The 17,165-nt window shown below is 37.7% G+C and overlaps 1 protein-coding gene across 1 annotated transcript in view; it reads right to left on the bottom strand.

Annotated features, from left to right (window-relative positions):
- The window catches only part of LOC139731940 (aquaporin AQPAe.a-like), a 37,307-nt gene extending 25,009 nt beyond the window's left edge, over positions 1–12,298 (bottom strand). The window contains exons 1-3 of the mRNA XM_071642816.1: positions 12,161–12,298; positions 10,101–10,556; positions 6,774–6,936 (exon numbers count right to left, since the gene is read on the bottom strand). Coding sequence (XP_071498917.1) covers positions 6,774–6,936; positions 10,101–10,290 — 353 coding nt within the window. The 5' untranslated portion in view covers positions 10,291–10,556; positions 12,161–12,298. The remainder of the gene's footprint in view (positions 1–6,773; positions 6,937–10,100; positions 10,557–12,160) is intronic.
- Between the last annotated feature and the right edge of the window lie 4,867 nt (positions 12,299–17,165).

The following is a 17,165-nucleotide window of genomic DNA, read 5'->3' as shown; positions in this document are numbered from 1 at the left end:
CACATGCTACCGCAATGTACTGGTTCAGTTACAGCGTGTATACATTTCTATATTCTGTGAGTAGTCAGGACATTGCCTTTCTGCTGTGTGTGTGAGTGGGGGGGGGGGGGGGGGGGGGGCTGCTAAAAGTCCTCAAGAAAAGGTCAAATTGTTGCTCACTTCAACTTGCTATCATTTAAAAGATATTTTTTGTTCTAAACTTCAAGGTGTTTTTTATAAAAATACTAATTAGACTTATTTACAATTTGGAATGAGCTTTTAAGCAAAAAAAAAAGAAAACAAATTGCAGAAAAAAAAAATGTTTCCATCATGAATTTTTACTTTTAATGATCACAACAAACTTAAAGGGGATGGCTAGTAACCGATCAGTGGGAATCAGTGGGAATGCTGAGGGATGATTGTTCCAATCTTTGTGGGATTCATTTAAGAGTACATTATATATCTACTGTTGTGTGAAAATTATTTGCTTCAGAACGGTCTCATATTCAAGTAATGTGCAGATTAATGCCCCGTCACTGACCAGGTACGCTAACCTGGAAACATTAAACTGCACATTACTTGAATATGAGACCATTCTGAATCAAATAATGTTCACACAACAATAGATATATAATGTACTCTTAAATGAATCCCACAAGGATTAGAACAATCATCCTCCAGTATTCCCACTGATTCCCACTGCTCAGTAATACTAGCCATCCCCTTTATTTTAAACACAGTAAACTTTCTAAATATGAGGTTTCAGTTATGATAAAGAAAAAGAATTACAGTATAGTTCACAATTCAATTCATAGTAATACGCAGACTGTAGATATTCTAAAGATCATGCAGAAATGAGTCCTCAGGTAAACAGCTAGTACTAAAACTACTAGCAATTTTCCACACAAGAGCCCTGTCAAAAACTCCCAGGCCTGTCGATTAAATATCTTCAGTATGCAACTCTCCAAACCTTTACTATAAAAAAGTACAAATACCTTTGGCATTTGTACATGGTACAGTACATGATTTACATCCTGTCTAAAGTAATATGGCGCACGTGGATAGACGATCAAAGCAAAGCTCTACCTGTACAACATTACCTCCTCAGTGGCCTATGTTCACACACATGCTTTTAATATTGTTGTTGTTTTTTTGCATCACAATGCGAAACTCCATCTTTTCTTGCCACTGTTGGTTAATAGGAGTTTTTCATTGTGCGTGTGTACAAGTGTATGTTGTTGTTTTTTCTTGATATAACATGACAAGTTTATCTGCTTCATATTTCACAACACTTTTACAATATGTAGGTATTCAGCATATTCGATATCAGTCTTTCAAATTGCAGTTTATTTGCTGTCCCCCTCCCCATCCCCTTCTGAATTGTCAGTCAGTATTAAAAAACATACCAATTAAAACTTTAATACAGGATGATATCAAACACTCCAAAGAGAAAATATTTCCACGGAAGTTCTGTACAAATATGGCATAATCTTTTCCATGTACAGTGCACTCCCGTTACAACGAACACGGTTTTAACGAAATTTTGTTATAACGAAGTAAAACTTCTGGTCCCAAAATAATCGCCATTAATGTCTATGGTACAAAATTCACTTATAACGAACACGATTATAGCGAAATTTTCGTTACAATGAAGTCTTTTCCGAGCCCCACGGACAAAGAAAAACAAAAGAAATGTGCTCCGTTATAACGAAATGCGGATTGCTTTCGAAAATTCGTAGCGGAACAAGCATGGGCGAACGCTTTACATCATGGTGTGTTCGTTCCGTGTGTCACGCACAGTTTCCGTCAATTTTATGCTCTCTTAATGTAATATCCAAACGAAATTTAAAAGGTACAGTATACCATTCCGATTCACATATCTGCACAGTGTAAGATGAGTATTCAACAAACAGAATATGATATATGCGTGGTTTCCTTGCTTTTGTTATATATTGTATTTGTTCGGTTATAACGAAAGAAAACTGCCAGTCCCGAGCATTTCGTTATAACGGGAATGCACTGTAATACACTTTGCACAGATTGGCACATGAGCAGCCAGAGGGATTTAGTAAACAAGTGCATTATTGATGAAAACTATTGTATTGTGATTCACACAGTACATTTATGTGATCTTTTAATAAAGCCAACATTGTCTTCCCTCCTACACTGTACAATACATGAATTATTCATTGAGCATGAGTCAAACAATCAATATGCTAAATTCTCACTGCACAGCTGTACATTACTGTATGTACAAATGTACTGTGTATACTGCAAAACAGCTCAGTGTGTACATATAATGCATTATTTATGGGTTAGTCAAATACTGGTTAGTGATTGGCTAAACACAGTCACGTGATGGAGGTACATTCATTAAGTTCGCCCATGGGCGAACATTCTTGCATGGGAAAACATTTTCACGTAACAAATGACAGAAGGTCTACATGACCGCGCCGCGTGCGCACAGTGCATTTGGCTCTCTGCGCGACACCGAGGGAGCGATCGAAGATCGAGTGCATTGTGCAGCTGGTGGTTGACGTTGACGTATTTGACTAACCCATATAATATAACAGATGATGACTTTTGTTGTCGAGAACATGTACCAAACGTTCCACCCTCAGGGTTTGAAATTTTATTTCGGGAGGCTATAAAACCCGAGAATTCGTCTCGAGACTTATAACCTCCCTCAATAGCATTTCAAACCCTTCGGGTGGAACATTCGGTATGTTCCCTCCCCCGCCAGTCATCATCTACTGTATACGCTATATATTTCGCGAATTTCGCGAGTCGGGAGCTATTCGCGAATTTAACAACACGCGAAAGTATTACCTTCCAAAATGAATCCCTTGCCTTGATGATACGAAAATTTCAGTAATAGTAGTAAACTGTACCATGTCATGGCTTACCGAACAGACCATATACTAGTACTGTACTGGCTATAAAAGCTTGTTTACGTACATATAGCACGTCCACGTCTACTTACGAATACTGTAGAGAGCCAATCCATTATCGCAAGGGGACCACTCATCAGAAATCTAACGCGATGGACTTCATAAACCACTTCAAAAATGTTGAATTCTAACTTACTAGTTAGCAGAGTTTGGTAAGTTTTTTTTCATGCAGTGTATAACTAGTATCATTCTTATTTGATAGTTAGTTGAATATTCACAGACTAATAATCACACTTTCTTTGCCACTTCATATTTTCTCTGGTCCCCCAATCGCGAATTTAACCACTTGCGAAAATGTGTGACAGCGGCAATTCGCGAAAATTTATGTACGCGAAAATTATAGCGTATACAGTATGTAATATGTTGCACAGTGACAAACATTCAACTATTTGTGTGCTTTGAGTGCCGTGGTACATTTTGTACAAACTCTTCACAGTCATTGGTACATACATGGTAAAGCTCTCCTACATGTCTGACCACCAATACCCACTTCTCCTCATCTTCCACGAAGAGATTGAAGTAAACCTCCAAATCCAAGACTAAAGAGCAGGGTACTGTAAATTATGATATATTCGCAGTATGAAATTTTCGCGAATTGGAGCCGACAGCCTTTTTCGTGGCATGAAATTTTCGCGAATTGCTGCTGGCATTCAATGCATGTAGTGCTGACAAAAGCTTTCGCGTGCATTTTAATTTCGCGAATTTTGGCGCTCGCGAAATTCGCGAAATTAAAATGCACGCGAAAATTCCTCGTTTTACAGTACTTTTTTTTTCAACCTCATTTCTTTCCCAAATCAAAATGAAAAAGTTGATCAGCAACTTTTCTTGGACACAAAGGTGTGCATGCTTTTCTGCTACCAGTATGTTGTTTTTGTTTTTTTTTTTAAATCTGAATTGTTAGATCAAACTTCTACACAAAGTTTAGTAGTGTACAGAAAGAAATTCAAGGTAAAGTACAAGCCCTAACACCAATCTGTAATACATTTGTACAAGTGAATCACACTACTCTATGATCAAAAGATTCTGTCCAGAGAGTGGTTTTGATATATTTTCAATGCTCAAAGTGCATGGGTATCTAGGCAAATTGTTGACATGGACACCTCCTAGTTGAATAACAGAAATTTTTTGTAAGAGTTCACGGGTAACATGTGTAAAAAGAGTGGGGGGGGGGGGAACTGACTCAATATTGCGCTATTGCTATCACGACCTTGCGCAGATTTTCTATTGAAAAAAAGTGTTCAAATCTATCCATGGATACCTCACGCAAATAAAAGGACAAAAAAAAAAACAATAAAGAGGATAGATATTAAAAGAGGAAACACGACAAAGACAGAAAAAGAAGAGGCAGGTTTGTGACTGTTGAGATGTAGCAGTTGCTAACCCTCCAAAACGATGATTTCCTCCATTGTAGTACTTCCCATTGATACCTGAATGCCATCATACTTGCTAATTAAGATTTTCTCCATTCCCTTCTTGCTGTTTTTTTTCTTTGTCATTTACACCCTGTTCAAATGAAGTTCAGCTGTAAATGTACAGTAGCAGCCATTCAGCATCTCCCTATCGGACTCAAATAGGGAAGAATTAGAACTTGGCACAGATATTAAAGGATAATTTGTACTACAGCCTACTTCACTTGGCACAATAAAACACTGCCAAATAATCTCGAAAACACAAACTGGCCGTCCGATTTGGCAGTAAATTATAAACACGGCAAAGACGCAAATTGCTCTCGATTCGGCATAATTGTGAGGGATGAAGATGAAACCAGCAGTCAGCAATCAATATCTCTACCAATACGTCTCGCTGTCACGTTTCTATGAACAACTCTTTATCTACATTTTGTATGTCAGCTTGAGAAATCACAGTTTTAGACTGAGGATTACAACTATACAAGAAGTACACCAAGTTCACCAGGTGCTATTAAAGTGTATTACACAAAATGATTTCACTTTTTCCATTGAAACATCAGGCATGTTGAAGTGGTTTTCAGTATTAACATCTGACTAAGATTAAAATATATGTTAGAGCCCTTGACTATTAAAAGAAATATCATGCACTGTAGTTGTACATATAGTATTCAGTATCGAAGCACAGTCTTAAAAGTTTACAGTTTCAATGTACAGTACATTTGTATATAAAAGTACTGTGTACATCTCCCTTCAAGTATTATCGCCACACAATATTGCTAAAATATCAAGGGAACAGACTTAATAAAAGCACCTAATACATTGTACCTCTCATCCCTTTATAATATGTACTGTAAGGTTAAAGCAAGAAATATTCGCAGCATGAAATTTGCTTGAAATGGAGGCCACCGCCTCTTTTGCTGGACATGTGTATTCAGTGCATTTATAGTGCACACAAGAACGTTTGCCTGAATTTAATTTTGAACTGCAAATTCATTCTTTTCTCGCTGTTCTTTTTTAATGACTGCCAAATGAAAAAAAAACAAACAAACTTTGAAGTCAGAATTAAACAGGCTCTCCAATTAACATGGGCAGCTCTACAATTTTTTTTTTTTCACAGAAGAGTCAAGTTTTGCTCCCATTTCACTAAACAACGCAAATGGCTGGATATTAGCCAATCTGGGTAAATTTTGTCCCCACTATAAAGTTCAGCCACATTCTACCCTGGACTGGCCGCAGGGACCCCATACTATGTATAAAGGTCATGAACGATGCTGGCATGCCCAATTCCAATTGTGGGCTGAAAATTAGAAACACATTGGGGGAGCTGGTCGACGAACTGCCTCTGACAGGTTCATTAAAATCATGCCAGTTGCACTTTGTGCTACAAATTACAATCAGTTTACTATCAAATTTGTTAATAAAAATGCAGTGCTTGAAAATCCTCCAGAAAGGGAATTGGAAATAATGGAATCTAATTTTTACTGTTAAGCTGCATGTACAGCACAGTACAACTTCAAAAGCCTGTAACATGCAGATTACACTCACAGGAGTTCATTGTCTTTCTGAATATTTGCATAAGAAAAGTGTAAAATAGCGCTGAAATAAATCCAATGTAACAAATTTTTTCAGTTGGTGAAGGATGAAAATCTTAAATACTAGCCACAAAGGTTTGCCAGAAGTACTAAAATATCAGAGCTTTCAAAATACCCAAGTGCATGTAGTTCCTACATGATGTTTCAGCATAATTTCAATTACAGCTGTACATCAACTGCAATCGGGCCACAGATCTACAGTGTATGTACAGTGTATAGCATTACTAGTGCTTCTTCACTTTGTTGGAAAGATGAAATGAAATGAAAATAAAGTGTGTTGCTTCACTATTACTAAACAGTTGTTATCTCTTTGGGCTTCTGTACAGTTGACTTTGTATTAAAGCATTTGCATGGTCAGAAATAGCGCGGTGGCGATCGCCCTCCAAATCTCGAGATCTTTTGCAAGCACTCACACAGTCAGAACTGCAATGGAATGACGATCACTCTCCTAATCTCTCGAAAGATTTTTTTTGCAAGCATTCACATGGACAGAAATATGAACTTCGTCATGAAAATCTCCATGGATTGTCTGTGCACAGTTTGAAAGACAGAGTGCACTTGGTATTTTATGTGCTTTCTACAAACCAAAATGGGAATGACATCAAAACTTAGAAATAACAGCAAAAATTAAAAAAAGAAAACAACAGTGATATCATACACCATCCAATTCAAGTAAATCAATCTTTATTAGGCCTATTGTTCATTCACCTACTCATAAACTGCTTTCGTTTTGATATTCACCATGATCTTCCACCAATCTTTGTACATACATGTATTTGGGTGCAGATCTTCAGTTACGTGTGTATACTCAGAGATAATATTAAAATGCGATCAAGGCTTACCCCTGAAGAAGAAGCACTGCGGTAAAGGCTCCACTGAACTGGACCACCAGGTAGGCCACGCCCCGGATGATGCCAACTTGTCTGGTGATGAGGAACCCTAGAGAGACCACAGGGTTGAGGTGGGACCCACTCACGGCATCAAAACACTGAGTCAATGTAGCAACTGTGCCAGGGCAAAAAACAAAAACAAAACACGAGAGAGATACAATGTAGTTTTAAAGTCATTAACTAGCATGGTCTTGAAGGCACTGTAAAGCACTGATGCTGATATACATTACAGGTACAGTTTGAGGGGGTAAATGTTTATCAGTTGTAATTTCCTGTGGTTGGAGAGAGAGAAAAAAAATCATTGCAGGCCTGTGAAGAAAAGTATGAATGGAGCTCCAAAGATTCTGATGGACGTAGGCCTACACGTACAAGTACTGTACAGTACGATGTACATGTAGGCCATCAACATCTGCTATCAGTTTGAGGATATTATGAGTGAGATCATAATTTTGATAGCTTTTGAATAAAATGTATTTATGAAGAGGTTTGACCCGTTCCCTACTGGAACCTGGTTGCCTGTATACAGTCTATGGGGATTTGTATTCAAAGCTGATTTATATGTTTGTTTGTTTTGATAATTGTATTTAGGCGCTTCGAAACATATTGTCTGAAGCGCTATATTAATATTATTATCATCATTTAAGAATTCAATATGGCACGGGTTAACACTTCCATTATGGGTTAGCACCTGCTAGAGGTCAAGATAACTGCACCTGTCCTGAACACTTGTACAAGTTACCAATTGTATTCTTTCCAGAAAACTGAAAAAAGCGGAGCACATTAAAATAACCACAGATCAGGTCGTGCTTGCCCTGCCTTAACAGGATCAATCAAATTAAAGGGGAAGTCCGGACGATTATCAGCCGTTTCGTGTGTAAAGAACAATATTTCATGAACCTTTTACCCTTTTCCCGACGAGAAAAGACCATCAGATACATTTACTATGATTTTTTTTTAAAATAAGGTAATTCTTCATGTTCGAATCCGTCGCGAGCTGCCCTTCGTACTATCTGTCCCAGGATGCATTGCGCGTGACATATCGGGCGCAGTTTCCTCAGCTGAGAGCACCGCGAGCGAAACCCAGCTACGCATCGATCTCCCATTGCACTGCTGACTACGGGCGGTATCTGCATGCCTGCATAGGTGTGCCTTGTCGGCGCTACTGCAGGAGACCGTACACCGATTTAGGAGTGCTGTTGCCAAACGCTGTATTCCTTTATTCAAATAATCTTCGTTATATATCTATATAAAATCTTCAAAGATTAATGTAAAATAGTTGCAATGCTATAACATTTTCGTTTAAATTGAAATATGTATGTATTATAATACTGCCGTACTTATTAGTGTCCACCCCATCACTTACAATGCATTAGCTGTTGTCGGGCTGCGTGTTTTTTTTAGACGGCACAGATTGGGGAAACTAAAAATCTATCGGGGACCCTATCCCTAAACCTAACCCTAATCCTAATCCTAACCCTAACCATCAAACCCTAACCCTAACCCTAACCCTAACCCTAACCCCAACCCTAACCCTAACCCTAACCATAACCATAACCAAAAACCCTAACCCAACGTTTTTCCCATAGGTTTAACACGCGCCATGCCCCAATCTGTGCCGTCTTAAAAAATACGCTGTCGGGCTGTGCAGGCATACTACGTCTGCTGCTGCCAAGTGCTATCACAATCCGCGATCGTTTTTTCGACTTCTGAGTGTGGACAATCTGAAATCAGTCTGTCAATGTCAGAATTATTGCCTCTTTTGTTGTCCGAGACTGTTGAAAAGTGTGTCTGACGGTGATAAAATACGACAGTATACATGTAACTTGAACCGAGGAAGAAACGCCAGCGCCAGCTTGGTACCGCCGCCGCGCCGCGCCGGTAACTACGACCAGCAGCCCAATACACACAGCGTAATCGGGCTGCGTGTTGTAGCATTCAGGATCATGTAAAGGTAGTATCGTGGATAGATATCAATTTAAAATCGAAATATTTCTTCAATTTGAAGACTTACTAGTAAAGTTGAAGTATTGACAACACCCTAACACTTGACACATCGGCATTTTTTTAATGAAGCAATAGATCATGCCGCGTGCATCCGCTGTGTGGTCAGAGACTGTTGAGCGGTACGCTACTACCGCTTGCTTGGCCCGTATCACCGTTGCTCAAGCAGGGCTCCCCCGAGCCAGCTGACGCTCCAAGCAAAAAGCAATGTGAGGATGAAACGTCACGCTGTCACGTGATCTTTCTCGCCGGCGTACAGAAATCGAACGGTTACGATTCAAAATTAGTGATGCTAAAAAATCGATTGTGGCGAGTTGGGAGGGTCTTTTTCAATGAAACTTACTCATTATGGTCCTTTATTTATGTAGATTTTGGTTAATTTTTTTCAAAATCGTCTGGACTTCTCCTTTAATGCGTGGAATTGCTCAATGAGAATATGAGACTTCAACACTCTGCAAACTTTCTGTACGCTCGCTCCGTTTCTGCTGAAAATCATCCCTCGCATCGCAGCACATTGACCGTCTAACAAAGTATCAAAATGAATGAATCACCATGTATTACCTTTATACATCACCTACATTGTATTACTCATCAGATGTTTTTACTGTTCAAAGGAAGAATATGTGTTTAAAGGGATCGTACAGTTGTATACATGTAGTTTTGGTTGAGACCCAATTTCAGGCTTCCAACATTTTTTGGTGAGATAATGAGAAACCTCTTATGAAATATGAAGGAGCATATAATTCCACGAGGAATTATTGATGAAAATTGGTCTTGAAATGGCTGAGATATCCAAAACAGAGCGATTCTAATTAAGTGTGGGACCCACCTTTAATTACGATCGCTTTGTTTTACTTAAAATGCACACTGAATATCTTGTCTACACTACACATACATTGAATGTTAGAGGCAACTCGCGAAAATTTCATTCTGCGAATAAGGCCGTCGGCTCCCATTCGTGAGAATTTCATGCTGCAAAAATATCGTGTTTTACAGTATGCTTGTTTATCCATAACTTGTCCAGACCAGTTTCAATTAATCATAAAATCATATCAATCAATTAAATCATGCATAGGGCAAAAATATTACATTAGTGAGCAAAACAATAAACCTTTCAAACACTATCTCCTCAGGAGAATGAGATGTACTGTTACCTTACCCTCGGGCTACACAACAACATGCACAATGATTGGGGGGGTGGAAGGATGTTCAGATTACTCAACACAGCAGTGCTACCAACTAATAAAATTTAAAGAGAAAAACCTCTCTAAGTTTCACCTGCAAATCCGAGGGTCAACCCAATCTGGAGCTCAGACGTCGCTTCGCGGTCTGTCCACTTCAGGTCAGTGGTGCCGACGATGAACATGAAAAGAAACGAGCAGAAGAACTCGGCGACAATGCAGCGACAGGTGTTCACCGAACACTTGCAGCATCTTTTCCTCGTGGACGTACTCTGTGCGTCATCCATGGTACGCGATGCACGCCGAACAACTTCACCTGACTACAATATTCCCCAATGCAAGTGCAGGCAGTCCTCGAATAATCTCCATCTCACTCAACAGGTACTACGCTGTATTCAAAGTAAAACAAAAGAGTCACCACTTCCAAAGAAAAAATCTTCATTCTTGTGTGGACTGTGGTAGTCACTCATGAATGCAGGGTATGGATGATTTTATACCGAGCTTCAATTACCCGAGTTGTTTTCTGTGATGACTGGTTATAGTGATGGTCAACCTGCATTGTGTATAAACAAGAAGAATACGGAAACAAATTATGGAGTTCAAAGAGCAAAAGCACTCGACAACTTGATTTCAGTTGATTTGATTTCATACACGTAGAATTTTACACATTCAGTACAAATGTATTCTATTGTAGTGTGGAAATACATATATGTATGTACGAGAATGTAGAGGGTCTATCTTGAATTGTGAATTTCATTCTCGTTATTAACAATGAGCTATCATATACACTGCAGGGGTCGCACTTAACTTTTTTTTAAACTAGCCAGGCGGACTACTTAGAATCAATTTTGACACTGAAGCAATATTTTGGCTAGCCAGACGTCTCAGACGGACTAATAACCTCAGAATTGTATGATTTTTAGCTAGTCCGACGTGATTTTGGGTGGCCAATGGCCACCGGACCATCGCCAATTTCGAACCCTGCACTGTATGTGTATTTAACATGGACATAATTGGGAGACAACAACATTATATATCTCGAGAGATTACTTGGTGTAAAATATTTTCTGCAATCATGCACTTTACAGTGCCCTGTTGTATATGATCATCGATACCTCATTCGACGTGTGCCAAGGTGACTGATAAGAAAATCCCATATTTTCATCCAGGCTAAGTGCACAAATGAAATGAATTGAGGTGTCTCCTTTTCTTTAGCTTTATATGACAGAAGCAACACTCACTATTCTCCGAGACTGGTAGAGGTTCTAGGTGGTACAGTGGTACAATGTAGCTCAGCACACGCATTCTATACACACGCAAACTTTGCATTTCTGTAGCCCGACAAGATGCCATACATGCTGTATTTCTGTAGTGACAAGGCTGTATTGTTATTCCAATATTTCTGGTAGTTTCAACTCTTCATTGTACGGCCAAAAACAAACAAAGAAACAAACAAACTGTGTTTGCTACAATTATTTGTAATCGAGTCTACAAGGCTACACTGTTTAAACCTGAAAATTTGTACAGATTTAGCACCATGCATGCACATGAAGTGAGTATTTTGCAAGGTTGAGATTGAGAAAAGTACACACTGTACAAAACTCATTGTCAAAATCGTTCCTCATTCATAATCTCGTAGAAATATCAAAGTAAATCTAAAGCAGACCTACAATTACAAATGAAATCGGATACTTTTCTCTCTCCGACGTCGATCTCTCTCTTTATCCAAAATCTATGATCTGAACCCGATATTCCATGAGCAATTCTCCGTTAAACTGATTGCAAGGTACAATGCTGACTATTATATGTTTTTAGGCCATTACATGTCAAGAAAAAAAAAAGTTACAAGTAATCTACTGATAACTTGGTCCTAGTTGTGCATGGTAACCCCACACGCGAAGCTGTTTTTCAGCGACACGCGTGCGTACGGTACGGTACCGCGAAACCACGTCAGGGGAATCTCGGCCAAAACAACAGCCAGCGAGGCCTATTTGGGTTAGCGGTGCCGCGCATGCAGTGCTACCACACTAACAAACAACAAACACGCGCCGTGCAGTCGTGGCGGTGGTTCTGCCGTTTGCATCACACGCGAACACTTTCAACATTCTGGATCAGAAGTGTTCATATTTAAAACTTGACCGAGGAGTAAACACTTACCCGTGAGGAAAGAAAGAGAAACTTCAGCTCTGACGGACCGTCATTACCAAAATAAGCACAAAAAACTCACAGAAACTCCTCCAGGATGATGAGAATTCTAGAATTTGAGAACGACTTATGTGGGTTGCCAAAACAGTCAGTGCAGTGGATGATCGGAAAAATCACCGAACGAGAGAAGTGGTATACACGCATGGTGTGTGCATTCGCGCTCGCCAGTCCATGCCATGCATGGTCATGGTAGATCCAGTACCAAAGAGTACGGCCTTATAGATTATCATTGAAGGTCGTATTGGGGTCAACTTTCGCACTCGGTTTGGAAGAGTTCATTCTGTAATTGGTAGAGGGAGGTTTCTACAGTTGGGGATTTTATGTTGCAACCAAAATACCGAATTGATTTCATAATTTCGGCAGCACAGTGCTATAAAAACGCCCATATGTGGCAAATTTGAGGTGGAGATGAGAATATTGCGATAAAATGCGTGTGAGGCAATTTTCAGTCTGACTTCATTTCTCAGTCGCTCCCCGAAACACAAAGGGTAATGGCACATTCTTCAGGAACTTGCGACAGGTTGTACAAACCGAGCAAAACAAAACAAAACAAAACAAAACAAATAACCAGGAAAATGAAATTTAATTAATAACATGAGTACAAAAATGTCGATGTTATTCTCCATTTTTACGTACAATCTACCGTACATGAGCGTTCAATTTGGTGGAGCTGATTACACAAAATTGCCTAAGCCCTTTGTACCGAACTGTAATAATGATATGCCTAAGTGAAATAAAAGAAACAACACTCCGGCGGTAATATAATGAATGACAATGACGACAATTACGTTAAGACATACTAAAAATGTTCATGTTTGCAAGAAAGATGATGAATAATGACTGAGCAATAACAATAAATAAAAGTATATACAAAATGATAACAAGAATCATAATGATGATAATGATAATAACAATGATAATAATATAATAATAATTATAGTAACAATAATAAAAATGTTGATATAATAATGATAATAAAAATAATAATGATAATACATGTCATACATACAAAATTCCAGACTCTACATAGATTTTGCATCATACACTGGGCGACTTGTACTTCGTACTTATAAATAATCAAACTATTGTAGTTTGTCCAACTTGTTTCATGTATATTCCCTTTACTGAGTTATCAGTGTTGTAGAGTAATGATGATAACAGTAGAAAATAAAAGTAACGTTAATAAAACAAAGTACCTTTTTCATTTATTTATTCATTCTGCAATAACTGGAAGGGTAAGCCTTTCAGTCATAGCTATATAGGGTAGATTGAAAGGTTAGGCCTATCACGCCTTACATTTAAAGAGACTTTTAACAATGTATTTGCAAACAAACTAATTGAGCATAGTCTATGAATACTATTCCAAAATCGACATTTATAAATATAAAGGGCAAATTATGTGTAACATTCAAATCAACCTTGTCAATATTAACGAACAAAATTGTCAATGATAATAACAAGTTAAAACTAGGGAAGAACAAATCAAAATACAGTATTATAAATGTGGAAAAGAATTCGATGTTATCAGAGTAAACAGAATCGGATTCTTATACCTGCCTACGTCAATTTGGACTCTCATTTGCATGACCAAGAGTGTGAGTTGTAGACTTGGAAGCCATCTGGAGATACGTTCGTCTCGTTTAGATGGTATAGTTTTGGTTGAGATGGGACTTCGGGTTTCCTACAATCTTTGTGAGATAATAAGGTCCGTGTAAGGAAATATGAAAGAGCTTGAAATCTTTAGGGGGATCCAAAGTTTATTTGATGAAAAGTGGTTTGACGCGGCTGAGATATCCATAACAAAGCTATATGTTAATAAAAAGTCAGTGACGGTGGGACCCACCTCTTGTAAGGATTGCTTTGTTTTATTTTTTTCGGATATCTCATAGCCATTTTTAAAATCGATTTCCATAAAAAATCTTTGAATTCCTCTTAGAATTGTATGCTTTGTAGCGTTTCATAAATGGTTTCCTAGTATCTCCCCAAAAGTTAAAAGCTCAGTCCTCATCTCCACCAATATGATACCATCCCTTTAGTCTATGAATACTTTGTGCATTGTGTGGGTATGTTTATTACATGCAGGAGTGAAGACTACCAAAAAAAAATATTGAATAATTTTTATAAGGTATTTATGATATAGAAGAATCATCCATGATAGCCTGCAGGCTGAATTGCGGACAAGTGAAATATGTTTGAATACATTTAAACGCGTATAACAAAACGATAAAAGAAAGGTAAGATAATGAAGTATATATGAAGAGTTTGTTTGCAAAAACCGATAAGTCCATATTTGTCAAATGGAGATATTTGCGATTAAAGGTCAAGAAAAATAAAGAGAATAATAAGAAAATTTGTGCTTCTTTTGACCATAACTTCAAAAATATACCTTTATATGCAATGACCAATATATAATTTAAAAGGTATTATTTTGTACTTTATGACAGAGATCGTACTTCAAAAATGGACTTATCGGTTTTTGCAAACAAACCCTTCATATGTATTTTAATATTGCGCAATCAAATGGACCATGACTACAAAACAAAAACGAACAATAAACACTGATATTTCTACTTTTAAAAGTTAGTTTTGTTCAATCTATTATTTCCAATCAATAGACATATTGATATGTAGGCTAATTAGATATTTGTATTTGTAATGATGTGAACGCATACTTGTTAAGATAAAATAACGTAATTGAAGGGTATATTATGTATAGATATATAAACAAATACGTTTATGAATTGAGTAAATGCATTAATTAATAATTATACGAGGACATTTAAGTAAAACTCGAGGAAAAGTTATGAATGCTTGATGAGAGTTAAATTTAAAGTTGAAAGTGTGATTTTAATGTAAGCTAGTTATGAAGTTTACATAAAAAGAATAAGATATGAAAATTTGACTATGAATAGACGCAACAACAGTAAAACTGAGTTGTAGAATATAGTTATATTATAAATTATAAAAGCATTTGGTAGAAAATCCCCAACAATTACCGAGATAATCTCATGACTATAAAAGTATTAACCATAGATTTTGAGCACCAATATTTTGAGACTTGACGTTGATTATGATGATGTCACAATATCTAAGCAACCATATTGATGCATGTATTAACAAATCATTATGGACTTTCAGAATATGAAATAGAATATGGGGGTCCCAATGCATTCTGAAGGTGAGTCGCTGCGACTAATCACAATAGGCATGACTTCTCGTTGTTTTATTTTTTTTTTAGATAATTCAATTCAATTCACTTCATACATTTATTCAGTAATAAAAATCGTTTCGATAAAAAATGTTTACAAAATGTAGCAGGTACAGTTCTGAGAAAGCCAGAGGCTTGTTAAAATAGAATGTACCCTTGAAAACAAATCATACACATATTGCAATTTAAACATTAAAATATCAAATGATAAAAGAAGCACAGATGACCTATTTAAACGCGCAAATGGATTTTAACCTTTTACGCGCTTTGTGAACGTGTATCATCATTGTGTGCTCGCAATATATAGGCCTATACCTCTGAAACGTCCAAAACAGTTACAGGTACGGAAAATATTATGCATGTCAGAAAAAGTCGTTTGTACGTTTCGTGCATGTTGCACGCACACTTAACGCACAATGATATTGGTACATGTATAAAAGTCATCACGACTACATTATATATTACCATCAGTACTTTTACCTTGATCATACCATGGAAACCAGAAGAGTCAATGTCACCATAACGATATTCCAGGCGACATTTTTTGGTTGCCATACAAGGCCATACAAGTTGTATGTCTCAATAAATATTTCAAAATTCATCAACTCACAAAATGGACAACGGAATCATAAATAACACATCAATGCAATTACACCGAGCGCCTCTGTATACTTGTGCTTCAAACTTAAATTGATAATTGTACTGCATGGGCACAAACATGTACAGTATTGCCACGCACATTCACACACACAAACACACACGCGCATACAGAGAGACACACAAACACACAAACATCTACAAGGTTATCAGCTATACACCAATATTTCATTATTGCTCGTAATCCAGGTAACCTCTGGCTGCAATAGCTTTTTTAATGGCCTTCTCCATTACCATAAAAGGCGATAATTTGTTGCTTCGTGGCACCTGATTGGCATTTCCATAATTCACTGCCAAACTCTTTCCATCGAATAGGACTTCGTGCAGCGTCAAGATGCCACACTATTCACTGTCATCCAATATGTAGGATGCTTTTTTTTTATTGGAGACGAATCATTTCCAGCTCACTCTATAGTTACCTGGTTTGAGGTGCCGACTTTGTCCCAAGTGCAGACATGGCCTGGTGGCAACAAATAATTCTACACTTGCTTGTCGCCACCAACTCTGGTAAGTAGGTAATATACAGTGTGTATATACTTTTTTTAAAAAAAGGTAATCAAACTTTGGGAGACTATACCATTTCATAATTATCAGCTATGGAGAGCACAATGTTTGTTGTGAGGAAAGAAGTACTCTTCATCCTTCCACTGATATCTTATTATACTACTCATGTATACTGAGCACATGAACTTTAAAGACAACAATGACAAATTGCACTTTTTCCAAGTTGTCATATCGCATGAACGAACAGTGAATGTCTCACTGGATCAGTGAGATTTGTCAAGGAAAGTGGCCAAATAAACAGGCCAGCTTGTACAAATGCAGGCTTGTGGTTAAGGTTTGTGTTTAGGGTTTCTTCTAACGTTTATGGTCCATAACCTTTAACATGGCCACCTGTCCGATAGCTTGGTCACTCCTATTAAGCTAACTCACACAGTCCATTTTTCTCTGCTCGTATTCAACACATAGCTCGCTGCTACAAACTATGTCTCGAATATGAAGAGAGATATAATGGGTTAGCCTTTGTGGGAGTGACCAAGTTATCAACGACGGTGGTCATGTTGAAGATTATGGACCATAAAAGGTTAGAAG

This window comes from Diadema antillarum, unplaced genomic scaffold, assembly GCF_040938485.1.
Source record: "Diadema antillarum isolate AM-2024a unplaced genomic scaffold, OU_Dant_1.0 seq00000389_RagTag, whole genome shotgun sequence".
NCBI classification, from domain to species: Eukaryota; Metazoa; Echinodermata; class Echinoidea; order Diadematoida; family Diadematidae; genus Diadema; species Diadema antillarum.
Note: the sequence above shows the minus strand (reverse complement) of the source record. Positions and strands in the feature narration are given on the sequence as shown.